We start from the raw sequence: 21,476 nt of genomic DNA, 5'->3' as shown, positions 1-21,476 counted from the left end.
AAACTGCGTGTACGAGTTTATAAAAATAAGGGAAATGCATTTAAGGGTTATTTGTTGTATTTCTTTTGTTTGTTTGTTTTTATTTACCGTTTATTTAGGCGCAAAATCGAAAGGTGAAAAAATTTATTTCGTCTAAAGCGCATTTAATAAGGCTGAGAGAGTTTTAACCAAGAGTTGTAATTCAATTTCTCAATTTCAGCCTTTTCGATTTAAAAAAAAAAGAGGTTGTCTAGTGCAAAGAGAGCAATTTTTTCCTCCAAGATTAATTTAAAAACAAGTCATTAAAAATAAAAAAATAATAAAAATTAATTTAAAAAAACTAGAAGCAAAATTGAGTAGAAAAGAAAAAATAAAGACTGGAATAAACTGGTGAAAATATTAAAAAACGAAAATATTCGATGAAATAAATTTAAAGCATAAAGTTAAAAAAAAGTTAGTAAATATTCGATAAAATGAATTTAAAACATAAAGTTAAAAAAAAAATTAGTAAATTAATTAGCTGATTGTAAATATAACATAAGTGTTGTAAAGTTTATGTTAATTATTTCGTAAAAGAGGAAACAAATAATAATTGTTACCGTGGTAGCTAAAAAAAAATTAAATATCATTTCTTTAATTACTTAGATAATTAGATTGTTATTTATTTTACGAGAGGTGTAAGTACAAAAGCGAATTTACTTCTGTAATAAAATAGAATTATTACATTTTTTTTAGGAGAATGAAAAGGACTTGTCCTATTTGCACTCGACTCCTCAAATTAAATTTGTGATTTCCTGTATCAGGAAAAAAGATCTTCCAAGGCTCTTTGGGTAGATAGCTTTTTTTAAAAAAAAATAAGACACTCGAAAGTAAAACAATTTTTAAAAAATGTTTTATATATTTGAGTGAGATTTTTGGATGTATATTTTGCTTTAGTGTCTATTCTCTTCTCTCTATCTATATTCTTTTAAATTTCTTTTTATATAACTTAGATTTTTAGGTAAATTTTAATTTATTTTTAATCATAAAAGAAAAATGTTCATACCGAACACATTTTTTAAAAAAGAAAATTAAAATTACAACTTTTAGGTAGCTCAATTATTTTGTGCTTAAGATTTTTATTAATTAATACGAATTTTCGGAAGACTTTATTTTGCGCGCACATTGAAAAGAGGAATTAAGAAATAAAGAAATTATAACTAAAAAAAAAATCGAAAAAATTATAACCTCAAAATAATGTTGACTGAAAAAATTTTGTTTAAAAAAAATGAATTGATGTAAAAATTTTTTTTTGTTATTTATGTGTAATTTATTATTCTCTTTCGAGGTTTTTATTCGGATCGAACACCCTTAGGCGCTAAAAAATTTGTATGGACATTAAAAAATAAGATTATAAAGTCAAATTTTAATATTTCTCTTGTAAAACATTTCATCGATTTTAGATATCAAATATAGGCGAATTAAAAATAATAGTCTCGTATATATTAATATTTAGAGAAAAAAAAGAAAGATTACATTTCATAAATACACATTTCACGACGTACAAAGTGGAGATATTTCGTAAAAAATCAGACTGTTTTACAAAACAGTTTTCATACATTTTGTTTAAAGAAAAAAAAATTGATGGAATGAATGTTGTAAATATAATAATACTTAAGAATAAGTTGTTTTGAATTAATGTCTCCTTTCCCTTATTATTTTAGTTTATAACTTATTGTTTAGCAGCAATTAATTAATTAATAATAAATATAAAATGTAAATAAAATTCTGTAGAAAATAATTGATAATTTGACATTCTGCGTGGAGACTCTAGACCAATGAGAGCTCTTTAAACCCTAAAGGCGGATTCACAGGTTCGCGCTCGTTGGCTGGAGTAACCGCGCTTAAATTTGAATACTTCTTTGCACTTAATAATTAAATTAATAATAACCAGTTGTTAAATACTAGTTATTGTATATGATTCTATTTCAGTAAAGATTGTTAAATTACGATAATTACAATAATTATACTTAATTTTAATTTTGAACCATCGCGGACAAAAGTCATTTATGTCTTTTGTCACGACCATTTTAATCATGATATGATTTTAATGGACGTGGAGTTGTCATCAGTTGTCATTATCACGTCCTTATTTCTTTTGACAAAAAAAAATACAAATTGGATTAAAACTAAATAATATTTTGTAAATTAATTTTTCCGTACTGAGTATAAGTGACATGAAGTGACAAAGGGAAAAATAAAGTAGAAAAATAAATGCAATGTGTGTATAATGGACTTGAAAATTTTCTGTCATCTCTCTTATAATTAGAAGAAAAGTTTACAATTTTTTTAATAATAAAAGTTTTTATCCGGATTAATTAAATTTATTTGAACAGGCAATAATTATACATCGTTTTATTTATAATTTGTAAAAATGAAGGTAATTATGCAATGTTAGATATATATTTGGTAGGTCATAACTTTCTTGAAGCAGGTCAATTGTCAATAACTATTATTTCCTCTATTTTTCGAAAATATGCATTTTTTTTAAATTTTTCAAACCTATTTCTAGACATTAGTTGTTATTTTTGTTGAAGGAAATATTTATTAATATAATTCTTTTTTATTTCTACGATTTTGACGATTTTGAAAATATTGGAAAATTATAACCTCAAAATTGAATTCTAGAAAACAAATATAAATATTCTGGCAATGAAATGAATGAAATAAAAACGTGTTATGTAATATTTGTTAAAATCGTTTAAATTAGATTTAATATTTTTTGAAATAATTTGATGTATTTATCTTTTTAAGAAAATTCTGCCTTGTGGACTTTGTGCGGCTGCTCCTCTTTTGAAAAATATGTCAAATGAAGATAATTCAAAACAATCTGGCAGTGAAAAAGTATTAATTCGTCCCTCGGAACTTCCAATTTATTCTCCTGATACGTGCACTAGAAAGAAATCATGGTAAAATATGAATAGATTATTTATTTTTAATTTTTATTTAATAATAAATAAGTTTTTTAGTCGACAAATTTAATTTTTCGATAGTAGCTACTTTTTTCAGTCTTAATGCTACTTTTCGATACTTTTTTTCAGTCTTAAAGCTATTTTTTTAAAACAAATTATTGAGTGCGAAGCTTGGATTTATTTAAAGCTTATTTTTTTTTTGATAATTGAAATTATTTTTCGTATGTTTACAGTGAGAAAAAGGAATGTGAACCATCGTATTTAGAACAGGGTTTCGGTTCGATTCGCAAAAGTTTGAAAGGTGTTATTTCACAATACGAAACAATAAGCGATTCGGTAAATAATACAATTAATACAGGCAAAGAACACAGTGAACGTGAGTAAATAAATAAAGGGAAAATTTAATTTAATTTAAATAAATTAAATTTGATTTAAATAAATTTAATTTAATTTAATAAAACTACTTTTTTTTGTTAGTTTTTGTCGACTATATACGAGACGGCGAAACGCCCTGGCCTCGAGTTGGTGCCATTGCTGCCGGTGGACTTGTTGGTCTCCTCTTGGGAATTCGTGGAGGAAAATTCAAGAAAATAATTTACACGAGCACTGGCGTTCTTTCCGCGGCCGCTTTTTGTTATCCTGAAAGAGCTCACGATGGTTTGGAATTAGCGAAACATTACACGGATATCGGATATAATTTCGTTTACGGAGGTTTGTAAAAAAGTATTTCTTATTTTCTAAAAAAAAAATAATTCGATAAATGATGAAAATTTTATTTTTTGCCTAGACGAAGAATGTCCTCCTGAAGAAATACCTCCAAAGAATGAAATTGACTCCAACTGACGATCCTTTAATCCAAAAAACCAGTTTGTCTTTCCTTCTCTACAAAATTAATCCTGTAAATTTTATCAAAAAAGAAGACAAAAAAAGGTCAAAAAAATTTCCCCTAATGTCCACAAATTCTCTCTTTTTTTCCAGTGAAACCTGGCGATGAAGAACAACTAGAAATTCAATGGCCGGAAGTGCCGACTTCATTTTCGGAACTTGGCGATTTAGTGATTGAATTTGGATCAAATACTTTTGAAACCGTCGGGAATTTAGTCTCCAAAACTGTTGATTTCGTACAAGAAAAAGAGGTAAAAAAATTTTTTTACTTTATATAACGTTTTAGATAAAAAACAAATTAACAAAAATTTTTTTTTTTAAAAAAATTTTTACTCTATATAACGTTTTAGATAAAAAAACAAATTAACAAAAAATTTTTTCTTACAGTCGAAACCGGATGATCCATCAAAGCCAAAAACAAGTTGAATTTTACAAATAAACGCCAGTAGTCAATCCGCTGAAGAATTATAAATAAAATTTCGCAAATATTCAAAATTAATTTTTTGAATATCATTCGATAGTTTAAAGGAATTTGATCCTTTGAATTATCGATTTGTTAGATCGTCTCAAGATCCGAATCCATTGTAAAAAGAAACAATAAATCGAATTAAACTAAAAAAATTTTTCTTGATTTTAGAATTAAGTTAATATTAATTATTTACTGAATAATTTGTTATATAATTTTTAAAGTAATTAAATTAACTATTAATTTAATTATTTAAGCTTTAATTTAACTATTATTATAACTATTATTTTAACCAGTAATAGTTTTATTTAGAAAAATCTAGAAAAAATTATTTTAAATATTAATTTAATTCTATCAGAAAAATTTCAAAATTAAGATTCCAGTTTCATCAGCTGATGATAATATATCGATTGACAGAAGTTATTATCTTTTTTTTTTACTATTCATTCAGTGCGGTTTCGTCACTGACTCGTGCTTGACGGTGAAAGTCGGCTCTCAAGGCAGAAATTAATTTTGAAAAACTCGAAAAGTTTTTGAGAGAAAAAGAAATTATAAAAAGGGAAAAAAATGGGTCGAGCACTGCATTTTGTTTTTAAAATTGCGGAACGTAAATTAACCGCAAAATTCTATCGAGAAATACTTGGAATGAAGGTTAGTGAAAATATTTACATTTTGACAAAGCGGAAACAAATAAAATAAAAAATAAAAGTTGTTTTCAAAAAGAATTTTTGAAATTTCTTTTTAAAAACATATTTTTTTAGAAAATAAATTGAAATTCATTTATTAGATAAGTTATTTCGAAACTTGTTTGCTTTAAAGATTAGAGCAATTATCAAATAATTACTTTTTATTACAGGTTTTAAGACACGAGGAATTTTCCGAAGGATGTGAAGCTGCATGCAATGGGTATGTTTAATTCATTTCTCTGAGTCACAAACAATTTTTTTCTAGAAGTATTTCTGTTTAAATTCTATTTATTGAAACGTATAAATTTTTTGGAGGTAAATATTTTTTTATTTAGTTATTAATTATTTTTTATTTTGGAATTTTTTCATAGACCGTACGCGAATCGATGGAGTAAGACAATGATTGGATATGGACCAGAAGATTCACATTTCGTCATTGAATTGACATATAATTATGGAATTAATTTTTATGAATTGGGAAATGATTTTCGTGGAATTACCATTCGATCGAAGGAGGCAATTCAAAGGGCCAAGTCTGATGGTTGGCCAATGAAGGAGGAAAATGGAAAATTCATTCTCGAAGCTCCTGGTGGTTATAAATATTTTCTTATTAATGAATCTCAACCAATGGATAAAGGTATGAATTTAATTTTCTATAAATTTGAAAATACAATCAAAGACAAAAATTTTTACAAGAATTAAAAATTATAAACATATGTTTAAAAAAATGCTACTTTTTTTTAAGATCCAGTGGAAAGTGTCTCGCTGTCCAGTTCAAATCTTCAGCGGAGCATTGATTATTGGCAGGGAATTTTGAAACTAAATGTCTTCGAGAAAAATGAGAAAAGCGTCGTTCTGGGATTTGACAAGGATCAAGCAAAATTAAAAATCGAAGATATAGGTAAGAAGATCAAAAAAATTATTTGAATTGACTGAGAAATTAATTTGAATTGACTAAGAATTTATTTAAATTGACTAAAATTTTATTTGAATTGACTAAAATTTTATTTGAATTGACTAAAAATAATTACGAATTATCAAAAAATAGTTGTGAATTATTTTTAATTATTTATAATTACTAGGTGCTGAAGTGAATCATGCGAAAGCTTACGGACGAATTGCTTTCTCGATTCCATTTGATCAACAGCCGGAAATTCAGAAAAAAATTCAAGAAAGTGGAAACAAAATTTTAACGGATCTGATTACTCTGGACACACCGGGAAAAGCTTCTGTTCGTGTTATTATTTTAGCCGATCCGGTGAGAATTTTATTATACAAATGAACGTAATTTAATTAGAATATAAATTTAAACTAATAAATGTAATAATTTCAGACTCAAAATTGAAAAAATTATTAATTCTAATTTATTATTTTCAAAAAATTTTAAATTCAATTTTTTAATTCAATTACTTTTATAAATAACAAAATACTTCAAAGGAAGTCAATTATTTTCAATACATAATTTAAATAAGGAAAAAATTGAATTATTTTGAAAGATTTTAATATATTTCTCCAGTAGAAACTCAATTATTTTCAATGCAATTTTAATATTATTCTTGGAAAAAATTTAATAATATTTAAAAATTTATAATAAAATTCTTTGAAAAAATTCAATTATTTTTTCATAAATAACAACATTTTTTGCAGGAATTAAATTATTTTTTAAAAATAGATAATAAAATTATTTGCTAGAATTCAATTACTTTTACATATAAATAATAAAATTTCTCAAAAGAATTCAATTTTTCAATAATTTCAGATTCAAAATTAGAAAGATTTATTTATTAACTAATTACTTAATTATTATTTTCAAAAATAATCAAATTACTTATGAATTGTAAATAATAAAATTCTTTGGAAAAATTAAATTATTTAAAGAAATTTTATCAATATTCTTCAAAGGAATTTAATTGTTTTCAAATAAATTTGACAAAATTCTTTATAAAAATGAATTTTTAATTAAATTCCACGAATGAATTTAATTATTTAAAAAAATTTAAGAAAATTCTTCTAAATAATTTAAATATTTTTTAAATAGTGATTTTGCAAAAATTCAATTATTTTCAAGAAAATTTCACGAAAGAATTCAATTTTTTTCTTAATTCGTTATAAAATCTTTGCAAAAATTCAATTTTCACGAAAGAATTTAATTTTTTTTAATTCGTTATAAAATATTTCAAAGGAATTCAATTATTTTTTAAAATTGTAAAAAATCCTTCGAAACAGTTCAATTTTTTATTTATAAATAATAAAATTCTTATAAAACAATCAATTATATTCAAAACAATTTCACAAAAGAATTCAATAATTTAAAAAAAAATTTTTAATAATATTTTTCGAAAAAATTCAATTATTTTATAAAATTTTAATAAATTTTTCGAAATATTCTAAATAATTGAATTTTTGTAAGGAATTTTACTTCAAAAGGATTTCTTGATAAGAATTTGTTTCAAATTTTTTAAAATTCTTTGAAATTCTGTAAAGAATTCAATTATTTATGAAAAAACATTGAATTCTTGATAAGAATTTGTTTCAAATTTTTGAAAATAATTGAAATTCTCCGAAGAATTTTATTATTTAAGAAAATAATTGAAATCTTGCTAAGATTTTAATAAAAATTTTTGATAAATAATATAATTGTTTCGTTGAAAATTTAAATTCTTTGGATAAATTTAATTAAGATTGTATTGAAAATAATTGAATTTTTGGGAAAAATTTTATTAAAATTTTAGAAAATAATTGAATTTTTTTAGAAAATTTTATTATTATTATTATTTATGAAAATAATTGAGTTCCTCGGAAGAATTATATTAAAATTTGTTTAAAATATAAACAATAATTATTTTTAAAAAATGTCAGTAAAATTCTTCGATAGAATTAAATTATTTTCATTAATTTTTGATAAAATTTCTTAAAACAATAATTTAATAATTAAACTTAAAAATTCAAATTTTAATTCATTTTAATTCAAATTAATTTAATTAAAACATTCAATACATTCAGAAGGAGAAATTATGGAAAAGAAAATTATAAAAAGGAAACAAAAACAATTTTATTACAATAATAATGTTATTGCAATATTTGTTGACAGTTTAATAAAATTGAATACAATAACTTCCAATGAATAATTAATAAAATGATTAAACTTATTAAATGATTTCAGGATGGTCATGAAATTTGTTTCGTTGACGATGAAGGATTTCGAAAACTTTCGGTACCAGATTATCCGAGTGAAAAGATTTTGGATAGGTTCATTGCAAAAGAGGAAAAAGCCGCACCAGGTGAAATTCAGAAAACTTCCGCCTAATTTACAACTTGAAATTAATATTTTCAAGAAATTTTATAACCTTTTTTAATTAATGAAACTATTAATTTTTTTTTTATTCTTATTTAGAAAACTAACAAAATATTAATTTAATATTTATAAAAACCAATTTTTCTATTTTATGTAGAAATTTTCTAATTAAAAACAAGTTTTAAACAAATGTAAAAGTACAAAAAAAACAATTAATTAAAAAAAGACTATTCAGTATTATAAAATATAAAAAGACTATTTTTAACATTTAAAACTATATTTGAGTACATTTTTTACCACTAACTCTGAATAAAAATAATGTAAATAAATATTAATAAAAATAAGTATAAAATACTTAATTAGAAAGTTTCATAAAAATTATTTACGTTAAAATTATTTAAAAAAATTTTAATTATTGTTTAAATATCAATTACAAAAATAAAATTAATAATTTGTTAAATATAATAATAAATATAAATATAATTGTTTAAATATCGATATTTGATAAAATTCGTAATTTCTATCGTCTACCTAGAAAAAATTAGATTTCGTCTCGATCTATTTTATCAATATTTTTCAAAACATAGAAAAATTGTAATCTATTCTTCTCATTGAATAATTTATTATTTCAAGGCGAAGAAAATTTAACGATTTCTTGAAATAAAAATCTTGAAGAAATATTAAAAATTTTCATGAAATTTAATGAAAAAAAAAAAAATTAAACAATAATTGAAAAAAAAATGATTGAAAAATGAAAAAAGGTTGTAAATTGAAAAAAGAAGAAAGAGATTCAATTTTTTGAAGAAGTTGAATAAAACTTGGTTCATTAATCTGCTCTGACCTCTTAACACTTGAAAATACGTAACTTGGAAGATCCAGTCGTTAAAAGAAGATAATGAATGACTTCATAAAGACGCAATTCCTTCTGAGAATTTCAAAATGATGCTCTCAAGTTAAAACGCCAGTCTGTTTATAATCATCTGCAGAGTGAGACAGTAGTGCCAGTTTCAAATTCAAGAGCGCACAAAAGGCCTCACGTCGTCATGAAATTAAATGTGCTCTTATTTATCTTCCTTCTAATATTTATACTCCGTAAGTGTTAAATAAAAATTAAATTAATAACAAATAAATTATTAATAAATCTAGTAAATATAAAATTACTAATTTAGTAATAAATTATTTTTAATTTGGAAATTTTACATATTTCATAAATTTATAAATCGCAAATAATACTTGTTTCAATTATTTTGTTTCTATACTGTAAAATATTTCATGTATTTTTGCATAAGAGAAATAAGGACTTTATAATATTTTCCACTATTTAATTACTAAATTAGTAAAATCCATTTAATTAATTAAGAAGTAAAAATAGTTCGAAGTTTAAACTTAAATTCGCAGTTTGCAGTTAGTTGTTGTTTACTTTTTTGTTTCCTAACTATGTTATAAATTTTCTTTTCAAATATTTTCAATTTTAAAATTAATATGTATTGAAAATCATCGAATTATTGCAAAGAATTTTATTAAAAAATTTGATAATAGAATTCCTTCAAAGAATTTTATTATTTAGGAAAATAACCAAATTTTCGCAAAGAATTTTATTAAAATTTTAAAAAATCCTAATTAAAATTCTTTGAAAAAAAATTGAAAATTTTGAAAGCAATTGAATTTTATGAAAAAGAATTTTATTAAAATTGTATTGAAAATAATTTAATTCTTGCGAAAAATTGTACTATTTATAAATATAATTGAATTGTTTCGAAGAATTTTTAAAAATTTTGGAAAATAAATTAATTTCATGTTAATATTTGAAAATTTTAATTCTTTCGAGGAATTCTATTAAAATTGTTTTGAAAAAAATTAAATGTCTGCAAAAGATTTCATTATTTATAAAAACAATTGAATTATTGCGAAATAATTTTACTATTTATAGAAATAATTGAATTGTTTCGAAGAATTTAAATTTGAATTCTTTCAATTTTTTTGACGATATATATTTAAAAATTGCCTTGAAAGTAATTTAATTTTTATATAGAATTTTTTAAAAATATTTTGAGAATAATTGAATTATTTTTTAGAGAATTTTAATTTTCTTGTTTAAATTGAATTTTATGGAAAATTTTGAAAATAATTAAATTCTTTCGTGTAATTTTATTTAAATTGAATTAAAAATTATTTAATTCCTGCAAAGAATTTTAGTATATTTATAAAAATAGTTGAATTGTTTCGAAGAATTTATTAAAATTTTAGGAAATAATTGAAATTTATGGAAATATTTAAAAATATTTGTTTTGAAAATAATTGAATTCCCGCAAAGAATTTTACAATTTATAAAATTAATTGAATTCTTTCGAAGAATTTTACTATTTATAAAAATAATTGAAATCTTTCAAAGAAATTTATTTTTTATAAAGATAATTGAATTCTTGGGAAGATTTGTATTAAAATTTTTGAAAATAATTGCAATCCTGAGAAGAATTTTATTATTTAAGAAAATAATTCAAATCTTCAAAAGAATTTTATTTTTTATGAAGATAATTGAAGTTTTAGAAAGAATTTTATTAAAATTTTTGAAAATAATTGAATTTTTTTTAGAAAATTTTATTGATAATAATTGAATTTTTGCAAAGATTTTACTATTTAAAAAAATAATTGAATTGTTTCAAAGGATTTATTAAAATTTTGTTGAAAATAATTGAATTTTTGCAAAAAATTTTATTAAAAAATTTTATTTTTTTTTTATTTTTTTATTATTTTTAAAAATAACTGAATTCTTCCGAAAAATGTTATTATTTATAAAAATAATTGAGTTCTTCGAAAGAATTATATCAAAATTTGTTAAAAATATAAACAATAATAATTAATTATGCACTTAAGAATAATAAGTGAATTTTGAAAATTTTGTTTATGAAATTATTCAAAAATTTATATTTGATAATAAAAAAATTTTTTTAATTTGCATACAACATTTGCTACTAATTGAACAAAATCAATTAATTAAATTAAATGAATTTTTTTCGAAAAGAATAATTAGAAAAATTTATTGATATTTTTATTCTAAAAAGAATAATTAGAAAAATTTATTCATATTTTAATTCTATAAAGAATAATTAAAAAAATTTATTCATATTTTAATTCTAAAAAGAATAATTAGAAAAATTTATTGATATTTTTGTTCTAAAAATAAAAATTAAAAAAAATCAAATTTTTAGATGACACGATAGCAAGAAGATCGGGTGGCGGCGGAAGTAGAGGAAGCAGTGGTGGGAGCAGATTTGGCAGTAGTTCCGGATCAAGAGGATCAAGTAGTTCCAGTAGTTTCTTCGGTAGCAGTTCCGGATCAAAAGGATCAAGTAGTTACAGTAGTTCGTACGGCAGCAGTTCAAAAGGATCATCATCATCATCGTCGTCGAAGCCATCATCATCTTCAAGTAGTTCAAGTGGTGGATGGTTCACCAATATTTTTAGTTCAAAAAAAAGTAGGTTTTTATGATTAAAAAAAATTTATTCAATGAAAAATAATAATACAGTATTTAAATATAATCATGCAATAAAATAATATTTTTTCTCTGTATTAATAATAAAAAAAAGAAAAAAAAATTAAAACAAAAAGAAAATATATTTTTCTGCATTTCTGAATAGAATAGAATTCTGAATACAAAAGAAATACAGTAAAAAATATTTTTTCTCTGTAATTATACAGAAAGAAATATTTTTTCTCTGTATTAATACAGAAAGAAATATTTTTCTCTCTTATTAATACAGAAAATAATAATTTTTCTCTGTATTAATAATAAAAAAAATTAAAAAAGAGAAAGAAAGTATTAATAATAAAAAAAAATTAAAAAGAGAAAGAAAGTATTAATATTTAAAAAAAATTAAAAAAGAGAAAGAATATTATTGTCTGTATTAATGCGGAAAATAATATTTTTGCGGAAAATAATATTTTTTCTCCGTATTAATACAGAAAAAAATAAATAAAATAGAAAAAAAACTGTAAAAAAATTAATACTAAACCGTATTTATTATTGAATATTAACATTAAATTAATAATTTTGTAGATGATCCTCCAAAATCGAAACCAGTCACTGCTGCACCACCGCCAAAATACAGGACTCCGCCGTCAGCCCCTGTCTTTGAGAACAATTATAAAACGAAATATTCTCCGCAAAATAATAGTGAGTTTTTGTTTCTAATTCTAAAAAGATAATTAAAAACAAAGAAACAAAAAATAATAAATCCTTTCAATTTTTCAAAATATTTATAGTTATAAAAAAAATTTTTAAAAAAACTTTTTTTTTTCGTTTATTTATAATTTTAATTGTACTTTACAGGACCATCGGCAGTGAACAATAAACCAGCAAATTCCTATGTGACTCCTCCGTCGGCTCCTCCAGCAGGTGGATCCTTTGGTGGATATTATCAAGGCCACAAAAGTGGTAAGCGGCAAAATTGAAATAAAATTTTCATTTTTATTTTTACAAAACAAGGAAAAAGTGTAAATATAATTGAGCTGGGGAATTAGAGATTACTAATTAAATTTTAATTAATTAATTCAATATTTAGTACATTCTTCCACAATTATTTAATAAATTAATTGTAATTAAAAAAATTAATTATTGAATTTTATTTAAAAGATTTTTGAAAAACAATTTAATTCTTCCCAGAATATTATTACAATTTTTGGAAAATAATTGAATTTCTTTCGAAGAGATTTATTATTTATAGAAAAATATTTAAATTCTAAAATTCTATAAAAAATGTTATTAAAACTAATATTGAAAATATTTTAATTCTTTCAAACAAAAAAATTTTGTGAAAAAATTGTATTGAAAATAATATTAATAAATTTCTAACTTACAGGAATTAGTGCAAAACCGCAAGTTCCAACCTATGCTCCACCATCTTTATCGAAACCGAAAAAATTTAATCCTCCATATCCTGTTGGATCACCGCAAGGTTTACATCCAGTTCCCCATAATACTGGATCTCTGGGTAATCAATCATTTTAATTGCTTCTCATATAATTTTATCATGTAATCAAAATTACTGAATTATTTTTTAAATATTTTTTTAATTTTCTATTCAAGAGTCATTTTATTTAAATTTTAATTCAATATGATTAAAGAATTATTTGGAAATAATAGAAATAATTTTTAGGTTCATCAATTACGTCGTCTAATTTTTTTAATCTAATTTTTTTAATTTTGTATTCAAGAGTCATTTTATTTTTTAAATTTTAATTCAAAATTCAATATAATTCAAAAATTATTTGGAAATAATAGAAATAATTTTTAGGTTCATCAATTACGTCGTCTAAACATCCACAAGTTTCGTCTGGTTCAAGTCCTTACAATCCTTATTACAATAATGGAAAAACTGGCTCTAGTCCATACAATCCTTATTATTACAGTACTGGAAAAAGTGGTTCTAGTCCTTACAATCCTTATTACAATCCTGGTAAGTGAATAAAAACTAAACATGAAATTTTCATTACAGTTGAAAAGAAACTCTAATTAATTTTTATATATTTTTTTATTTTCTATTTACTATTTTTATTTATTTTCTATATTTGTTTTTATTCACTATTTTTTATTTATTTTTTATTTATTTTTTATTCACACTGTTTTAATTTATTTTTTATTCATTGTCTTTATTCAGGAAATTCGTATTCTAAAACAGGAATTCAACTGCAAAATCCATCATCAGGAACAAATACAGGATTTTATGGGAATCAGGGTATGTCGCTACTTTTGGGAACTATATTATTAAAACAATTTTTTAAATACATAACAAAGAAATTTGCAATAATTCTTTTGAGAAAACGTAATTAAAATAATTGTATTGAAAATAATTTAATTCTTGGCAAGATTTTTATTAAAATTCTTTAAAATAATAGAATTGTTTTTAAGAATTTATTTCAATATTCTGGAAAATAGTGGAGTTTTTTTAAAATAATTTTTACTGCAAATTTTGAAAATAATTGAATTTTATGATGAATTCAATTATTTTCAATAATTATTGTAATAAAATTCTTTGCAAAAAGTCAATTTATTTAAATAATAAAAATCTTCGTAAAGAATTTAATTATTTTTATATAAATAATAAAATTCTTATCAGGATTTCACTTATTTTCAATACAATTTTAATTGAATTTCAGGGAAAATTAAATTATTTTTAAACATTTTTTTTAATTCTTCGAAAAAATTCAATTACATCAATAAATAGTACATTTTTTCCCAGGAATTCAATTATTTTAAATACAATTTTAATAAAATTCTCAAAAATTCAATTATTCTTTTAAAATTTTGCAAAAATTCAATTATTAGCAAAAATAAGAAACTTTTTCCCAGGAATTCAATTATTTTCAGAAATAATTAAATTGTCGATGAGCTGAAAATCATTAAATTCTTGTAAAGAATTTATAAAAAAATTTGAATATAATTGAATTCATTTCAAGAATTTTATCAACATTTTTTCAAATAATTGAATTCTTTCGAGAAAATGTAACTAAAATTTTATTGAAAATAATTTAATTCTTGGCAAGATTTTTATTTCAAATTCTTTAAAATAATTGAATTGTTTTGAAGAATTTATTTCAATTTTCTTGAAAATAATGGAGTTTTTTAAAAATAATTTTTACTGAAAATTTTGAAAGTAATTTTTGAATTTTATCAAGAATTCAATTATTTTTCATAATTGTAATAAAATTCTTTGCAAAAATTACATATTTATAAATAATAAAAATCTTGGTAAAAAATTCAATTATTTTAATATAAATAATAAAATTCTTATCAGGATTTCACTTATTTTCGATACAATTTTAATTAATTTCTTCGAAAATTTCAATTATTTTTAAAAATCTTGTGAAAATGCTCCAAGAAAATTCAATTATTTTTTAAAATAATTAAAATTTTCACAAAAGTTCAATTATTTAAGAAAACTTTTAAAATTCAATTCAAGAATTCAATTATTTTAAATACAATTTTAATTAAATTCCAGAGAAAATTAAATTATTTTTAAACATTTTTTAAAAATTTTTCGAAAATATTCAATTTTTCACAGAAATTCAATTATTTTAAATACAAATTTAATAAAATTCTTCTCAAAAATTCACTTATTTTTTAAAATTTTTGCAAAAATTCAATTATTGGTAGAAATAATAAATTTTATCGCAGCGATTCAATTATTTAAAAAAGTTTTCATAAAATTCGATTCAAGAATTCAATTTTCAGAAATATTAAATTGTCGATTTTCTGAAAATCACTGAATTCTTGTAAAGTATTTATAAAAAATTTGATAATTAAATTGAAATATTAAATTATATTAAAATTATTCATAGAAAATTAAATTCTTTTAAACAATTTTATTAGAGTTTTTGTAAATAATTTCATTTTTTTTTAAGAATTTCATTAAATTTCGTAAGAATAATGAATTTTTTTAACGTAATTTTAATTGATAATTTAGAAAATAATTGAAATTTACAAAGAATTTTATTAGAAACTTTTCAGAACAATTAAATAGTTCAGAAAAATTTTATTACAATTTTTAAGAAATAACTAAACCTGATAGAGAAATTTTTATTAAAATTATCTTGAATATTGATTTTTTTTATAGAAATTTAATTAAAATTGTATTAAAAATAATTAAATTTTACAGAAGAATTTTATTATTTAAAAAATTAATTGAATTCTTGCCAAGAATTGAAGAATTTGATAATTTATAAAAATAATTGAATTCTTGACAAGAATTGAAGAATTGAGAAAAACATAATAATTGAATTTTTGCCAAGAATTTTATAATTTATAAAAATAATTGAATTCAAATAATATTTTTAAGAATAATTGTATTCTTTCGAGAAATTTTATTCAAATTGTATTGAAAATAATTGAATTCCTCTGAAACATTTTATTATTTATGAAAATAATTGATTTCCTTTGAAGTATTTTATTATTTATGAAAATATTTTAATTTTTGCGGAAAATATTCTTATTTATGGAAATAATTGAATTTTTTAAAAGAATTTTATTATTAAAAATTTTGAAAATAATTTTTTTTAAAAGAATTTCATCAAAATTGTTGAAAATTTAAATTTTAATCAAAATTGTTGAATTTATATTAAAATTCTTGAAAATAATTTACTTGTATTGAAAATAATTAAATTGCTCTAAAGAATTTTATTATTTATGAGAATAATTGATTTTCTTTGAAGGATTTTATTATTTATGAAAATATTTTAATTCTTGCTAAAAAATATTCTTATATATGGAAAAACCACTATCATTTGCTAGTTGTAGAATAATTCTCATTTTTATTTTTTTTAATTAAATTAAATTAAATTTATTTCTTAATCATCATATTTTTATCCATCAGGACATATTCCACAAACGCCATCTGCCCCGTATCTTCACCCAGGTTCTTCAGGTAATAAAAATTTGTTCATTATTCAATTATCTTTTAAAATAAAAATTTCTCTTTATCCAAAGTGTTGGAATTACACAATTTTCATTCCGTATTTATTAATTTTGTGATTTTTTTTCCTTAGGATATCATCAGAATTATCAATCTGGTGGGAATTCATTTTCTCAACCGGGAATTATTTATGTGCCGAGTGTTGTTTCCCCTCAACGAGGAACTGGAGATATTTTCAAAGAAGCTCTAGTTCATTCGACAGTGAACGCTGGAGTTAATGCTGCCGCCAATAGAATTTTCTATCCAAGTCATTTTTCCGGAAATCATTATAATGGTTATGGTTCGAATTCGAATGGTTATGGTGGTGGCTCTACCGGAGGTACGACTCACATTGTTCATAATAATTATTATTATGACAATAATAATAATAATTATCCTTCGATCGATTCACAAGGAACCGGAAATAATGCCATCACACATTCTGATAATCAAAATAATCCAAATAATCAAAATGAGAAAAATAATCCTAATAATCAGAATGAGAAAAATAATCCTAATAATCAGAATGAGAAAAATAATCCGAATAATCAGAATGAGAAAAATAATCCGAATAATCAAAATAATAAAGATGAGAATAATCCGATTACTTCCAATTATCACCATCATCGTCATCATCATGGGAATAGTGCAAGTACTTCGAATAATTTAAATAATAACAATAATCAGTCGGAAATGAATTCATTTAATAATGAATTGAGTCCAAATAATTCTTATCGGCAATTAAATATTACGGACGATGAGTTGAGAAATTTAACAGAGGATCTTTTTAGTCGAGGAGAATTTGATAAATATAATATTGAATCTAATATTAAATTGAATCTCCAAAAGAAGGTCAACAGCACAAACGTCACTGACGAGTCAATTGAGCCGTAAGTTGTTTTTAATTTTTCCACTATCAGGGGGGAAGACGTTTTTCTTTCTCGAAATTATTAATTAATTAATAATAATAATAAAGTACATGTTCCGGTAATCTGTTCTCAGTTTAAAGTTAGTTGTTGTTTGTTTTTTATGTTTCTTAACTTTTTTATAATTTTTCTTTTCAAATATATTCAATTTTAAAATTAATGTATTGAAAATCATCGAATTATTGCAAAGAATTTTATCAAAAAATTTAATAATAGAATTCCTTCAAAGAATTTTATTATTTAGGAAAATAACTGAATTCTCGCGAAGAATTTTATTAAAATTTTTAAAAATCCTAATTAAATTCTTTTGAATAATTTCTTTGAATTTTTTTTTAACTAATGGAGTTTCTTTAATAATTTTAATTGAAAATTTTCAAAGCAATTGAATTTTATGAACAAGAATTTTATTAAAATTGTATTGAAAATAATTGAATTCTTGCGAAGAATTTTACTACCTATTAAAAATAATTGAATTGTTCCGAAGAATTTATTAAAATTTTAGAAAATAAATTAATTTTAAGTAATTCATCACAAGAATTTTATTATTTTTTGAAAATAATTGAACTCTTTCAATTCTTTTGACGAATATATTTAAAAATTGCATTGAAAGTAATGTAATTTTTATATAGAATTTTTTAAAAATATTTTGAGAATAATTGAATTATTTTTAGAGAATTTTAAATTCTTGTTGAAATTGAATTTTATGAAATTTTTTTTTTTTAAAGTTTGATTATTTTTAATACAATTTTAATAAAATTTCATGAAAGAATTCAATTTTTAATATTAGATATTTAAAGAAAATATGTCAATTATTTTTTAAAATTTCAATAAATCCTTTGAAACAATTCAATTATTTTTTTAAATAGTAAAAACTTTACAATAAGATTCAGTTATATTTATAAATAGTAAAATTCTTTGTAAAAATTAAATTATTTTTAATACAATTTTAATAAAATTCCATGAAAGAATTAAATTTTTTAAAAAAATTTTAATAATATTTTTCGAAAAAATTCAATTATTTTCTAAAATTTTAATAAATCCTTCGAAAAAATTCAATTATTTTCTAACATTTTAATAAATCCTTCGAAAAAATTAAATTATTTTTTTAAATAGTAAAAATTTTTGCAAAAATTTAATTATATTCAAAACAATTTCGGGAAAGAATTCAATTTTTTTCTTAATTCGTTATAAAATCTTTGCAAAATTCAATTATATTCAAAACAATTTCGGGAAAGAATTTAATTTTTTTCTTAATTATTTAGAAGAAATGTCAATAGAATTAAATTATTTTCAAATATTTTAATAAATTCTTAGAAAAAATTAAATTATTTTCAAAAATTTTAATAAATTCTTAGAAAAAATTCAATTATTTTCTAAAATTTTAATAAATCCTTCGAAGCAGTTAAATTATTTTTTTAAATAGTAAAATTTTTGCAAAAATTCAAAATAATTGAATTCATAACAAGAATTTTATTATTTTCTGAAAATAATTGAATTCTTTCAATTTTTTTGATGAATATATTTAAAAATTGCATTAAAAGTAATTTAATTTCCATATAGAATTTTTTAAAAATATTTTGAGAATAATTGAATTATTTTTAGCGAATTTTAAATTCTTCTTGAAATTGAATTTTCTGGAAATTTTTGAAAATAATTAAATTGTTTTGTGTAATTTTATTTAAATTTGATTAAATATTATTTAATTCCTGCAAAGAATTTTAGTATTTATAAAAATAGTTGAATTGTTTCCAAGAATTTATTAAAACTTTGGAAAATATATGAATTTTATGGAAATATTTAATAAAAATATGAAAATATTTTGTATTTAATAATAAGCCTTATTGCATTAATTCTTAAATTTAATAATTAAATTTTTCCTTTTAATTATTTTCTGGAAATTTTTCAGATTGCTGACGATTCAAGACGAAATTTACCAAATTCCATCGATCGAGTTGATAAAATTGCTGTACGATAATTATGAGTACGATTCGCAAATAAAGGAAAAAATCACTGAGGAAATGCTAAAGGAGCAGAATAATTTTTTGGAAGTTATTTTACAAACGAATGTAATGTCACGATTGATGAAATGGTTGACGAAGAAAAATTTCATTGCCTCTGATATGCTATCGAGAAAGGAGATTTTAACCAGAATTTGGTTTACTGAAATTGAAGGATCAACGTCCGCGTTCGAGAGGACATTTATGGCAGAGAATTATTGGAATACAAGTATAATGGGCTTGCAAAATTGGATTTATTTCAATCATTTGGAAGCAAAAAAGGAAATTGATTACATTGGCTATATGGAGAATTTAGATCTCGGAAATGTAAGTTTTAAATATTTTTCTTTTTCTTCTTTCATTCCAAAAATCGAAAAAAGAATTTTCTTTTTTCGATTTTCATTCCAAAAATCGAGAAAAGAAAATTCTTTTTTCGATTTTTGTAATGAAATAAAAAGGAAAATTATTAGAATAATAGGGAAAATTATTTTCTAATGCAGAAAATAAATAAAAAAAATAAATCACTTATCCATAGAAATTTGCTAATAAAATTCTTTTCTTTTCTTATAGGAGGGATCTCTATTGAAAATTGTCGTTAAATCGAAGGAAATTATTCAACCGACGACGATATTCATTGGAACTTTGCCCGAATTAGAAATGGCATTATACACAGTTTGTTATTTTGCAAGACCGAATGAATCGTGTCCAGTTTCTTTGGGTGGAACAAAATTCAATATTTTCACGCACACTTTCCATTCGTGGGGAAAGGATCTTCTGGACGTTGCTGTTCCGGTTTTATAAATTATCAATATATAAGAATTTTTTATTTCTCTCAATATTAATATTGTTTTCCTCTCAAATTATTTTTTAGAGATTATTTATTTATACATATTTTATAGGATTTTCATTAATTTTCAAATATTTCTCTTAATTTCGCTAAAAATACTTATGAATAGAATTAAAAAATATATTTTCAGATACATATAGTTTCTAAAGAGACAAAAATGAAAATAATAGTTTGTAAAAAAATATTTGTTACAGAAATAAATTACTTTTTCAAATTTACAGGCATTGCATTCATCTACTAAAACCTATTTACTATACTTTTTTACGATTAGCTACTATTGGGATAATATTTTTTAAATTTGTGAAACTAAAAGCTACTTTTTTCTTTCTTTTTTAATTTTTACAAATTTAAATCTGCTAATAGTTGAAATAATATTTAATTATTCTTTCAAATTTTTATAAAATTATTCGAAAATTCAATTATTTTCGAAAATTTTAATAAAATTCTTTAAAAGAATTCAATTATTCAATAATAAAATTCTTTTAAAGAATTCAATTATTTCCAAAAAATTTTAATAAAATTCAATATGAAAATCATTAATTACAATAATTAACAAACTCAAGTAAAATTATTCGAAAAACACTACATTATTTTCAAAAGTTTTAAAGAAATTAGTCATTAAAATTCTTCTCAGGAATTCAATTATTTCTTAAAAATTTTAATACAATTTTTTAATTACAATTTTTAACAAAAATGATTATTATTTATTATGTATTATTATCTATTATTATTATTTTTAAAAAATTGAGTGAAATTTTTTGAAAAAATTTCATTACTTCCAAATTTACAATAAAAAGACCTAAATTTTCAATTAAAATTATAAAAAAATTAATTTATTTTCAATAGATTTAAAGAATTTAGTCAAACAAATTTAATTACTTTCGAAAAATCTGATAAAATTCTTTAAAAGAATTCAATTTTTTAAAAGTCTATGTTAATAATCGTTTCGTTTATTTGATTCTTAACTTTTTAATAACTTTTCTTTTTAAATATTTT

The 21,476-nt window shown here is 21.1% G+C and overlaps 4 protein-coding genes across 5 annotated transcripts in view; 3 read left to right on the top strand and 1 right to left on the bottom strand.

Annotated features, from left to right (window-relative positions):
* The first annotated feature begins 2,067 nt into the window (after window positions 1–2,067).
* Window positions 2,068–4,436, top strand: LOC122508066 (MICOS complex subunit MIC27). Of its 2 annotated transcripts, XM_043621156.1 has the most exons (7): window positions 2,068–2,239; window positions 2,355–2,398; window positions 2,773–2,927; window positions 3,164–3,306; window positions 3,408–3,641; window positions 3,909–4,066; window positions 4,203–4,436. In XM_043621156.1, exons 2-7 carry the CDS (start codon window positions 2,393–2,395, stop codon window positions 4,239–4,241), a joined length of 735 nt encoding a protein of 244 aa, XP_043477091.1. In that variant the 5' UTR covers window positions 2,068–2,239; window positions 2,355–2,392; the 3' UTR covers window positions 4,242–4,436. The 2 variants fall into 2 exon arrangements, with proteins under 2 accessions (XP_043477091.1, XP_043477090.1); XM_043621155.1 differs by having other exon boundaries at window positions 2,068–2,398.
* Window positions 4,437–4,736: 300 nt separating this feature from the next.
* Window positions 4,737–8,403, top strand: LOC122508065 (glyoxalase domain-containing protein 4). The gene is made up of 6 exons (XM_043621154.1): window positions 4,737–4,932; window positions 5,138–5,187; window positions 5,339–5,604; window positions 5,713–5,868; window positions 6,050–6,225; window positions 8,131–8,403. The coding sequence occupies exons 1-6, from the start codon at window positions 4,849–4,851 to the stop codon at window positions 8,272–8,274; spliced, it is 876 nt and encodes a 291-aa protein (XP_043477089.1). The 5' UTR covers window positions 4,737–4,848; the 3' UTR covers window positions 8,275–8,403.
* A 584-nt stretch (window positions 8,404–8,987) lies between these two features.
* Window positions 8,988–20,698, top strand: LOC122508062 (putative uncharacterized protein DDB_G0286901). Its single transcript, XM_043621151.1, has 11 exons — window positions 8,988–9,354; window positions 11,472–11,738; window positions 12,321–12,437; window positions 12,594–12,698; window positions 13,123–13,254; window positions 13,558–13,719; window positions 13,921–13,998; window positions 16,633–16,683; window positions 16,805–17,600; window positions 19,543–19,960; window positions 20,204–20,698. Exons 1-11 carry the CDS (start codon window positions 9,306–9,308, stop codon window positions 20,432–20,434), a joined length of 2,406 nt encoding a protein of 801 aa, XP_043477086.1. The 5' UTR covers window positions 8,988–9,305; the 3' UTR covers window positions 20,435–20,698.
* LOC122508061 (DNA mismatch repair protein Mlh3-like) overlaps window positions 13,125–21,476 on the bottom strand; it is a 35,918-nt gene continuing 27,566 nt past the window's right edge. Inside the window, exon 12 of the mRNA XM_043621150.1 lies at window positions 13,125–13,250. The gene's annotated coding sequence lies outside the window, so the exon portion shown is untranslated. The remainder of the gene's footprint in view (window positions 13,251–21,476) is intronic.

The sequence above is a fragment of the Leptopilina heterotoma genome, unplaced genomic scaffold (genome assembly GCF_015476425.1).
Source record: "Leptopilina heterotoma isolate Lh14 unplaced genomic scaffold, ASM1547642v1 Lhet_52, whole genome shotgun sequence".
NCBI lineage: Eukaryota > Metazoa > Arthropoda > Insecta > Hymenoptera > Figitidae > Leptopilina > Leptopilina heterotoma.
This window is presented reverse-complemented; position numbering and strand designations above follow the sequence as displayed.

Coding starts and splice junctions, on each gene's coding strand:
- LOC122508066 (XM_043621156.1), top strand. Junction 3,307..3,407: donor AGGCAAAGAACACAGTGAAC/GTGAGTAAATAA, acceptor TTTTTTTGTTAG/TTTTTGTCGACTATATACGA. Junction 3,642..3,908: donor ATATAATTTCGTTTACGGAG/GTTTGTAAAAAA, acceptor CTTTTTTTCCAG/TGAAACCTGGCGATGAAGAA.
- LOC122508065 (XM_043621154.1), top strand. CDS start 4,849: ATGGGTCGAGCACTGCATTTTGTTTTTAAAATTGCGGAACGTAAATTA. Junction 5,188..5,338: donor TGTGAAGCTGCATGCAATGG/GTATGTTTAATT, acceptor ATTTTTTCATAG/ACCGTACGCGAATCGATGGA. Junction 5,869..6,049: donor ATTAAAAATCGAAGATATAG/GTAAGAAGATCA, acceptor TATAATTACTAG/GTGCTGAAGTGAATCATGCG.
- LOC122508062 (XM_043621151.1), top strand. CDS start 9,306: ATGAAATTAAATGTGCTCTTATTTATCTTCCTTCTAATATTTATACTC. Junction 16,684..16,804: donor TCTTCACCCAGGTTCTTCAG/GTAATAAAAATT, acceptor TTTTTTCCTTAG/GATATCATCAGAATTATCAA. Junction 17,601..19,542: donor ACTGACGAGTCAATTGAGCC/GTAAGTTGTTTT, acceptor GAAATTTTTCAG/ATTGCTGACGATTCAAGACG.